This window comes from Petaurus breviceps, unplaced genomic scaffold (assembly GCF_028583685.1).
Source record: "Petaurus breviceps papuanus isolate PSGF00001 unplaced genomic scaffold, PetGlider_PUasm1.0 115, whole genome shotgun sequence".
Classification (NCBI taxonomy): domain Eukaryota; kingdom Metazoa; phylum Chordata; class Mammalia; order Diprotodontia; family Petauridae; genus Petaurus; species Petaurus breviceps.
This window is the reverse complement of record NW_027185612.1, coordinates 2,128,581-2,139,123: the sequence shown is the minus strand read 5'-3', so window position 1 is coordinate 2,139,123 and position 10,543 is coordinate 2,128,581. Positions and strand designations below refer to the sequence as shown.

The 10,543-nt window shown below is 52.5% G+C and overlaps 1 protein-coding gene across 1 annotated transcript in view; it reads left to right on the top strand.

The window, feature by feature from the left end:
- Positions 1-2,500: 2,500 nt before the first annotated feature.
- Positions 2,501-10,543, top strand: part of KCNH2 (potassium voltage-gated channel subfamily H member 2) — a 59,705-nt gene continuing 51,662 nt past the window's right edge. Inside the window, exons 1-2 of the mRNA XM_069083670.1 lie at positions 2,501-2,618; positions 6,470-6,700. Coding sequence (XP_068939771.1) covers positions 2,543-2,618; positions 6,470-6,700 — 307 coding nt within the window. The 5' untranslated portion in view covers positions 2,501-2,542. The remainder of the gene's footprint in view (positions 2,619-6,469; positions 6,701-10,543) is intronic.

The following is a 10,543-nucleotide window of genomic DNA, read 5'->3' as shown; positions in this document are numbered from 1 at the left end:
CTTGTCTTTAGTGCCTGGTTCTCTCTCTCCTCAGGTCCCTTAGGGACTAGTCAAGGCTCAGAAACCTTGCCCTCCTGCTTGAGGAAGCATTCCTTTCTTCCCATTACTACCCTCAAGTGCAAGGAGGAGTGGTTTCTCTCTCAATCTCTCCACAGGCCTGGACAGAGAGGGATTTCAATCAACTGAATAGTCTGAACTCAGCTGTCTATCCTTTCCTTGCCCACACTGAGTTTGGCCTGAGGATTCAGGCTGGCCCTAATGGGATGTAGAGACTATGACATATCACACTATGAACTCTCCTCCAACTCTGTCCCCTTCATATGGGTGAAATGAGGTTTAAATGGTTATCAAAAGTAGCCTTGGAAGGAACAGGAAGTCAGAAAAGGGCAAAAGGCAATCTGAAATGGGAGGATTTGTGTGTGTGGGGTACAATCCCACTACATTTGCATTGATTCTGGTTTTCAGTGCAGTGAAGAGAACAATTTGGATCTTTTTTTAAAAAAAGCACTAGCTGGCAAGACCTTCCTCCTCCTTCATTCCATTTCAGTCTCCCTAAACTACTACCCATCGAGTCCCAAAGGGTGATTCGAGAGGGAGAGAGCCTGGAAAAGGGGACTCATGATTCCTTCTTACTAGGCTTTTCTCCTTCATGCCTCCTTTCTTTTTCCTCCCCCTGTCTTCTCAATGCAGTCCTGCCTGGTGACTAGATAGGAATTTTGGGATCTGGGACTCTCTTTGTCCTTTGGCCCTCTCTCTTTCCAAGGACAGAGGCAGCTGCAAGCCCTCAGGGCCCCCCACATGGCCCCATCCATCCCAGACAGGTTCCGGATCTCTGCTCTAGGGGAGGGGGCCTGGATGTCCTCAGCTGCTGGCTCCTCCTCCCCTCCCCCAGAGCTCTGCTCAGCTGTCAACACTCCAGGCTTACCATGCTCTGGCCCTCCATCAGGGCCCCCTGCTCTAGCCAGTGTAGTGGCCAGCATGCCTTCCCACTTCGACAGCCCCCCACTCAGAGCACAGGCAAGGCATGCAGACATTCTGCCCTTCAGCATCCTCCCTGCCTCCTTGCCTAAATAAGGGAGCTGCAGCTGGAGGGAACCAGCTGGCTGGCTTAGGGGGAGGGGCTTGAGGAGAGAAGAGAGGGAGACTGGGGTTCTCCCTCTGGGCTGGGCCACTAATGGGGCCCTGAGGCAGGGAGTGCTGGTGAAGGTACAGAGGTGAGGTTCAGTCGTACGCTACTTCCAGGAAGGAGTCAGGGATAGGCAGATATGTTTCCCAAATGGAACGCCATTCTTTAAACCAGCTCCATTCTCCCCTTATCTATTATTTCCCTAGGCTGCAACCTCGGTCATTTGGCTCCGTCCCTTCCCCCATCACTGCTCTGCGTCTTGTAGGCCTTTGATGACCAGCAGTCTCAGGGTGTACTCAGTTCTGTGCCTCTTGGGGTTGGGAGGGCCACTTCTGGGATGGAGGGGAAGGGCAGGGCATCTACTCCTTCAGTCCTTCTCCTCTTGAGACCCCAACCCTCAAACCCTGCTCCTGTTCCATTACCCCTTGGCTTTCTGCCTTCTCCAAGGCACTGACATCTTGGGACAGCTTTTGGTCCCTCCACGTTCTCGAACGACCCTAGCCCCTTCTTCACTCTGGATTCTCTCCACAGCCTTCTTCTCTGGCCCTTCAAACCATTAAGTGTTATTTATTCAGTCCCTACTATGTGTTCAGCAACACAAAGAAAGTATAGACCCGGTTCAGGTCCCTACTCCCTTTAAGCCTGAGGTCTCACCATCCCCCTCGATTGCCCTACCCCCGGCCCAGCCCCGGGACCCCGCACCATGTGGCGATCTTCTCGCACCTGTCCCCTAGTCCTCCCAGTTCTCGGGTCTCCTCCCCCTTTCCCTGCGCACTGAGTCTCCGGGGTTCCTAAGTATGGCGAGGGGAGGGAGCGGGGATGGTGGCGATGGGAGGTGGCGGGGGGAGCGCTCTGCCCGGCTCAGCCAATAGGAGCTGCGGGCGTGCGGCGGGAGGAGAGGCGAGGGTGGGGGATCGAGGAGGGAGGTGGAGGTTGTGTGTGGGGGGGCGCAGCACGTTAACCCCTGCAAGTGCGGAGCGGCCGCCGGAGCCGCAGCCTCGAGCTATCGGAGCCTCCAGCCCGGGAGCCAGCCGTCCGTGTAGCCGGCCGGGAGCTGGGGTGCCCTCCGCGCCCGGCCACACAGCGGGGACGCAGGGCGGGCTCCTGCTGCGGGGCGGGCAAGGCAGGCGGGCGGGCGGGCGCAGGGAGCGGACAGGTGTGTGTGAGGGCGGGTTGGCCTCGGGAGCCCGGGCGGCTCCAGGCTGGGCCCCCGCCACACGCTCCGAGACCCGGCCTCGCCCAGCCCGTCCTTGGCTCGGGCGAAGGGCGCCCGAACCCTGAGCCCGGGCCGGGCCGGGCCGGGCCGTCCGGAGCTTGGTGTCCGGGGCCGGGCCGGGCCGGCTAGGGGTGGGGTAGGGTGCAGGGGGCCGAGGAGCCGCAGCGCCGGCCCCGCCCGGCCCGCCCCATGGGCTCAGGATGCCGGTCCGGAGGGGCCACGTCGCGCCGCAGAATACCTTCCTGGACACTATCATTCGCAAGTTTGAGGGCCAGAGTGAGTGCAGGGTGGGCGGGATGGGGCGGGGGTGCACAGAGGGGGCTACGAAGCGGTGTCTGTGGGCAGGGGTGGGGCGGGGGGGGGGGGCTGTGGCCCCGGATTGTGCGAGGGGGTGCTAGAGTGTGGATGGGGGATGTAGGGGGGCGTGCCCGAGGTGTACATTAGGGAGTGTGCAAGGAAATGTGTAAAATGGGGGCAGAAGGCTATGCTAGCTAGGAGGGGGGCTTTGGATGGAGAACAAGAGGATGGGATTGGGTGTGTGCCAAGTTTGGTGCAAGGCGGCATATGGGGGGGGGGGGGGTAGGGGTTGTGTATCTTTCACCGGTTGGGGACTGTGTGTGTGACCCTAAGAGTGCTAGGAGAGAACTTAACTGTGCACAGTCTGATTCTGTGAGAGATCTGTAGTATTGGGGTTCTTAGGGATGATTCTGAGCCTGTAGGATATATATCTAGGTTCGTCTGGGGTGTGTGTGTGTGTGAGTGAGTGAGAGAGAGAGAGAGAGAGAGAGAGAGAGAGAGAGAGAGAGAGAGAGTCACTGCGTGTTGTGTGTAACCCTTACTGTAAAGTATGTATATCTGTGTGCAGGTGTGAGAGCCTCCTGGCGTTCAGGGACCATAGATATGATCTAATTATACAGAGGTGTGTGATTGAGTATAAAAGGTGTAAGCAACCCGGAGAATGGGTAAATGAGAATGATGACCTGGAGTATTTAGTGATCCTGTGTTGCATGTGGGTGAGTGTGAGGCTCCAAGTGTATTGAGTAAAGACATCTAGGATGTGTAGAAGCTATGTATGTAACCCTGAATGTGTGGAGCATTTGTATTATGCTTCCAGGGTCACTCACAGACTGTACTAGGCTTGTCAGGCACAACAGCTTCACTGGGAGGGATTAGGGTGCTTGACATGTGAGCGTTGGGAGGGTACAGTGTAGATCCTGGGTCATTGGGGGGCAGTGCCTACCTGGTGGTGTGTGTGTGTGTGTGTGTGTGTGTGTGTGTGAGTGTGAGAGAGAGAGAGAGAGAGAGAGAGAGAGAGAGAGAGAGAGAGAGAGAGAGAGAGAGAGAGAGTGGAAGAGACAGACCATCCTGCTTTCTGGGCCCAAACTTGGGGGGGGGCAGAGGTGGGGGAGGGGTTGAATCTTGCTGACCAGAAGAGACTTCAGTCAAAAATCGGTGTGTTTGTGTAGACTTACATGTGTTGCTGATACCATTGGTGTGAAAACCTGTGACAGTGAGAACAGCTGGGAGAGTATGACATTCTTAGCTCATGACCCTGTGAACAGGGCAGGACAGGCACACTCAGTGCTTGTATTAGCGGGGGTGTCTGTCCTTCAAGAATGGGGGCAGGGAGGGGAAAAGAAGCCTTTGCCAGAGATAAAGGAACAGGGTGATCTCTGGGTGGAGGAAAGAGGGATTTTGGTGGAGGGCAACAATGTGGGGGCAGGTTTGGAGGGCTTTCCCCTTTGCAAGAAGAGCAGAGGAAGGTACTGGACCAGAAGTCAGGGGACCTGGGTTTTAGTTCCAGTTCTACCAGTAAACAGCAGTGTGCCTCCCTCAAATCCTTTTTAGAAGTGAGTAGGGCTCAACAACCCTAAAACTACCTATGTGACATTGGGAAAGTTATGTCCCCTGTCTGAGTTTTTAGCTTCCTCCGATATAAAATGAGGGAGTTTGGGTAGGTGATCTCTGAGCTTCCTCCCAGGAGTACTGAAAACTCTCAGCCTTTTCTAGGTTCTGGGGATCAACTTTTTTGACTGTGCAGTGGATGACTGGTATTGGGTATTTCCATATCTGTTTTGCTTTTCCACTGGGCCTTGACTGAGCCTGGGATGGACTCAGGGGTCCTTAGATGAGACACTGAGATCCTTACAATAGGACTAGACCTTGTCATTGAAGGGAGGAGAGAGGAAAGAAAGAAAATGACAATCTGGAGAAACTGACCCAAAGTTATTTCAGCTCTGATAAAAATAGGCTCCTAGGAGGTGAGAGAACAGGGTAGCCTGAAGGGAAGAAGAATTCTTGTTATGTCTGGCAACAAGGTAGTCTCCCTTGGGCTATTTTTCTGGGAACAATTAGGAGTCAGGAGACCCTTAGGGTCTTTCCCATATGAGAGGATGAACTGGTGGGACCTTGGGGTTTGCTGCTAGGGAGGAACTCTCATTCCCTCATTCCAGGGCCACAATTAGGAGTAAGATGGGGTGGAGTGACACTTCTGCAGGGTTGAGAGGGGGTACAACCAGGGTCTGTCTTCACTGCAGCAGCCCCAGGGGCTGACTGGGGAAGGGGGCAGGCAGGGAGAAAGGGAGAAAGCCCTTTATGCTGCACACTTAGCATTAAGACTAGCTTGGCCGGAAACCTCTGTTTATAAAAAGCACTTATCCCTGAGAGCGTCTTCCCTGGCACCTCCAGGCTATCTTTTTTTCTGACCAGCCTGCTTTTTAAGGGGTGGAGGTGGTGTAATGTGTGTGACATGTCCCTAGCTGGAACTGGCCCAAAGAGGCTTCCCTTCCATAGTGGGAAGCCTAGGTTTTGGAAAGTACCCCTAAACAGTCCCTAGAGGAGCACCCTGGATACATGTTCGTGCTCTCTGTGGGCCAGCCTGACCTTGACAGGGCCCTTCTCACCCCATCCCTCCTTTCATTTCCATTGCTCTATACCAGCCTTATTATTTGTGCTCTTGTAACTCCTAGAGATCCAATCCCGAGGCTCACTTCAATGCCCGCCCTACTCCCCCCTGCCTATGACCTCATAGTTTCTCCCAGGTCTTAATATTCCCTTTAATCTCAAGCCTTCCCCATTCTCCAGTCTCGTTTGACTCCGTTAGTGTGTTAGCTATTGGGGTGGGGGTGGTTTGCAATGTTCCCTCGTTTAGGGGAGGCCTGCCAGCGCTGACAATGAATGGGCTTCAGTAGGAAGGACCCAGCATATGTAGAGGGAGAGTTGGGGGATCCCCAGGGAGAGATTCCTCTGCTATGAGGGAATCCCCAGGGAAAGGGATGCCCCCTGGAGCTGCAGTGCTGGTGTTTGAATAGTGAGGGTGGGTAGTAAGAAGCAGGAACCATTCAACCAAAAAGTAGACAATGGGAGGGAAAGGGCTGTTTTGCATCCCCCCTCCCCAAGCTGGCAGTCTGGGGAAGGAGGGGTGGTAGATAAAGCACAGCCTCTTGGGGTGGAGGTGTGGGGCACCTTCTCATGGCCATCTCCAGCCTGATGTTTATGCCTTTGACGAGGCTGCTGACACACGTTGCTAACACCCGCCCAGACTGGCCTCAGCCCAGGGCAAGGAGCAGGAGGGGGTGGAGAGATTGGCCTGCTGCCCAGAGAAGCTGTGGTGCCAACCTGTGGGCATGGGCAGTCAGAGACTGGGGGCCCCTGGGGTGGGGTAACTAGGACTGGGCCCTTTAGTAATGACAGTGGGCTGCTAAGACTCCTAGAACCCCTGTCTCTAAAGGTTGACTGAGAAGGGTCTCTGTATCTAGGTGACTGTACAAAAGGGAATTTTGCAGAATTTTACCTCCTAAGGCAGAATGTTTAAGAATGGATTATCCAGTATCCAAGAGCTGGATGGAACCTGAGAGAGTGTCTCTTACCATCCCTTTATTTTATAGATGAGGAATCTGAAGCCCCACTAGGGGAAATGACTTGCTCACAGTCACTCAGGTGACAAGTGACAGGGCCCAGGTCTTCTGACCCCCAAGTCAGTACTCTTTCTACTGTCTCATACCACCTCTTCTACAGTTGCTTCACATGCTTCTGTTGGGTCTTGGGAAGGGGGCAAGGGTTTCCCCAAGGGATGAGGCATCTCCCCCCACCCCTCGATTCCTTCACGTACTTCTTTTTCAACCCAGGCCGAAAGTTCATCATTGCTAATGCCCGGGTGGAAAACTGTGCTGTCATCTACTGCAATGATGGCTTCTGTGAGCTGTGTGGCTATTCTCGGGCAGAGGTGATGCAGCGGCCCTGCACCTGTGACTTCCTGCATGGCCCTAGAACCCAGCGCCGGGCTGCTGCCCAGATTGCCCAGGCTTTGCTGGGGGCCGAGGAGCGAAAGGTGGAGATTGCTTTCTACCGGAAGGATGGTAAGGATCATGGCTGGGTTGTGAGGGTACAGTGGGCAGGATGAGACCTGGGAGGGTCAGGAAGATGGGTGGAGTGAGACTTTGCACTGAAATGAAAATCACTTTGTGGCATGATCTGGAATGGGAAGTTGGGGGTTGTCACTATGGGGAGTCTAGGAGGATAAGTTTGTGTTCCTTTAGCAGGGCCGCTTTGTGACCCTGGTTTAAGGTAGGGGGAGAGTTTCTTTAGGACTGTGTCCCAAACTCTTTTTCCCCCAACTTTCAATTTCATTTGTGGCTTTGGGTAACCATGGGTACTTTACAATTCAGGGCTAGGGGTTGGGCAATGATATCTGGCTAGGCCCTAGCACTTTCTCCATTGAGAGCCTAGGAAAAATGTCATTGAAGGAGAGGAAGGGGTGCGTAGGATTCCTCCTTATTTATTGTTCAGTCTTCATCCTCATCTCCAACAAAACCCCAGATTTCTTCCCTCCCAGTGTCTGCATCTTCATTTTGCCCTAGTGCTGGGGCCCTATCCACTCAGGCACCAGGTGTCTCTGCTCAGCTGCAGCCTCCAGGCTTAGCTGCTCCTTACTTCCGGAGACCAGATAAACAGCATGGGGGTCTGGGTTGGGGAAAAAGAGAGGAGATCTTTCCACTGGGCAGCCTCACTGGGGTGATAACCATCAGCGCTCTGTGTATGGCTTTACCTCAGGACTGCTGTGTGGACCAGGAGTGGTCAGACATTGGCTTGTGACTCAGGAAGGCAGCTTTGGGGCCTGGGGGGAGCGAAGGAGAAAGAGAAGGCAGGTTAGAAGGAGAGCTGTGCACGATTGCTAAAAAGATGAGAGACGTCCATGCATAAGCATAACTTGTAGCCTTTCCCCAACTCTCAAGCAACAGGCATTTATTACGACATGTCGTACACCATATCCAGGCGTATGCTCCTCAGGATACATGATTTTTTTTCCTATTTGAGGTGGCTGTTGGTGTTCATTTTGACCATGAAGGAGACAGATACTTCATGCATTGTGATTTTCTCTAGGCTCATACCCTTGTAGGGATGCTCCTATCTGTGTGTTCATATGTATATATCCAGAGCTAGATGCTGAGGTGGAGAGGGGGTGCTATACCTGGAGTTAAGAAGACCTGAGTTCAAATCCTACCTCAGATACTTATTAACTACATGACACTGGGCAAATACTTAAGCTCTCTGCCTCAGTTTTGTCATCAGTAACATGAGAATAATAATAGCCTCCATATCTTAGGGTTGTTGTGAGCATAAAGTAATATAGGTAAACTACTTTGCTGACCTTAAAGCACTGTTATGATTGTGATTAGACATGGCTGTTTCTGTGATCAAAACTGTGTTAGTATATTTGATCTTGTAGGTGCTTGTCATGGGAGATTATAGGATTTAGAAAGTTGGGATCCTAGGATCTATGGGATCATCTAGTCAAACTGTCTCCCTCAGTTTATAGATAAGGAGACGGGGTTTCAGAGAGGGCCTTATATAGCTAGTAGGTGGAAGATCTTGAACTGAGGTCTTCTTGATTCCAAATCCAGTGTTGTTTGTTTCCACTGAATTTGATCCGAGTCAGTAGCAGAGTTAGTACATGGGGCAATTGATATCTTGTCAGTATCAATATTGATGAGTGCACATCGATGGAAACCTTTCAGAGCCTTGGGCTTAGTGGTTTGGGCCCTGCCAGACTTTTGATATCTGTAGTCATGTTTTGGCATGTGTTTTGATTTTTGTATTGCCATATTTTTATAGACAAAGCCCATTATATATGATGGGATTCTCTCTCTAGTCTATAATATTATGGAGACATGGTTGAAAGATCCCCATTCCTGCCTGAACAATTCATCTTTGATTTGGGCTAGAGATAGCCCTCTAGCCAGCCCATTTGTAAAAGTTCTATGGGGAAGTAGCAATATGAACTTAGGGGAATCTCAGAGGAAGAGAGGGGGAAAAACCATAACCTGGGGCTCCTGTCTCTGCTGTAGCGCTTTTCCATTAGACCAGGTTGCTATTCCAAATGGAACTCTGACCCAGATAAACCCTACACCTGTTCTCCCTTCCTGGCCCCTCCGTGGCTCTTACCTGGTTTCCCTTAGGATCAGGTGTCTCCTGCCAGCTAACCTTTCCCAGATGTCTTGCCACCCTTGGTATTTTCTTGGGCCTTCTATCCTAGTCCTAGGATGATGGAAGATTTTCTCAGTTTCCCCCCTTTTCTTACCCTTAAAATGTCTAATTCCTCATATGCTTGTGCTAGTGGGTATACACCAACCTGGGAATGAGAGGCAGGTGTGGGGATTTTGAGGCTCTCCACCATCCTTTCTTCCTCATCTTCTTTTGGGGGGCTCCATCTGAGGGCAGTCAAGGCTTTGCCCTCGAGGCCCTGCCGTGGAGAAGCAGGGGCAGGAGGATTTGGGGAGGAGGAGGGGCTGCTAGCTGGCAGGCGCCGCCATCGACAGCTGTGCATTGTTGGTGTCTCCAGCTTCAGCTCTGCGCAGTGTCAGGGCCTTGAGCCAGACAGCCCCATGAATCAGCTGCCCCAGGCAGGGTGTGTGGGGGGGTGGGGCCGGGGCTGGGGCCATGGTGCTGGAGGGGTGGAAGTATTGGTCTTGGGCACCTGAACCTTTAAGCAATTGAGAGTCTGGGACATTATGGAGCTGAGGTGAAGCATGGCTATGATCAGCCAGGCAACAAGAATGAATTATTAAGTACCTACTATGTGCTAGGCCCTGTAAGCTGGGCCTTTTATACCTGATAAGGAATGTCAAGTTGGAATCAGGGGCAGAATCAGGAATAGGACCCATTCAGTTTGTAGTTTTCTTGATGTCTCCTGAGTTGCAATGGAGAGAGGTGTGTTGCTATGTATTGTATACATATTGTGTGTGTGTGTGTGTTTCCATGTTTCCCATGAGTGTTTCTGCTCAAAGGTCTACATTCACCTGGGTCCCAATAGGGAAGGTGGTGTGTATGTGTGACTCAGAATTCAGTTGTTATACTGAGGTGAATGGTTTGGTCGACGGGATCCTCCACACTAGCTCTCCCACAGGGAAACCTCTAGGCTAGGGGCTTGGATGAGGGAAGGCTGTGAGGATCTGGCCCACTCCTGGATCAATCCTGGAGGTTCTCTTTGTTTCTGCCGCTGTCCCTGGGGCTTTATGCCTCGAAGGGAGCTGGCCCTGAGTGGATGGAGGCTGCCCAGACCTGGCCTGCCCTTGAGCTTATGCCTCTGGGGGCAGAGGCAGGTGGAAGTGGCTCATCTGGGGTTGGGGAGCACGGCCTGTGTCTGCCTCACTACTCGAAGTCTGTGTTCCCAGTAGGTTGTGTTTTCAAGGTTCTTGTCTCTCACATCCAGAGCATGATCTCATCTCATGGTTTCTTCTTATCAGTTACTTGGGCTCCTTGCGTGGCCGTCTCTGTGTCTTTGTCTTTCCATGACCTAGTCCTTCTCTTGATGACCATGTATCTTTGTCCTCATCTCTCTGCCTCCCTGTTTCTAGGCCTTGGTCTGTATGCCTGTCCCTCTGCCTCTCCTTGTTCATGTAGCTCTTTGTCTCTGCCTTTTGACCAAACAATCAAAAGTCTCTGGACCCCTTCCTTTCTTTCAATGATTTTGTCTTTGTCCCTTTGCTTCCTGATAACCCGAGCTGTTTGTCTTTGTCCCTGTTTTCCCCTTTTCTCCTTAACCCCATGTCTCCGTATCCCTTTCCTTTCTGTATCTCCCCTCCCCCTCTGGGTCTTTGTGTCTCTTCATCCCTGGGTCTGTGTCTCCCCTCCCGCTCTAGGTCCCTGTCTTTGCATCCCTGGGTCTGTGTCTCCCCTCCCCCTCTGGGTCCTTGTGTCTC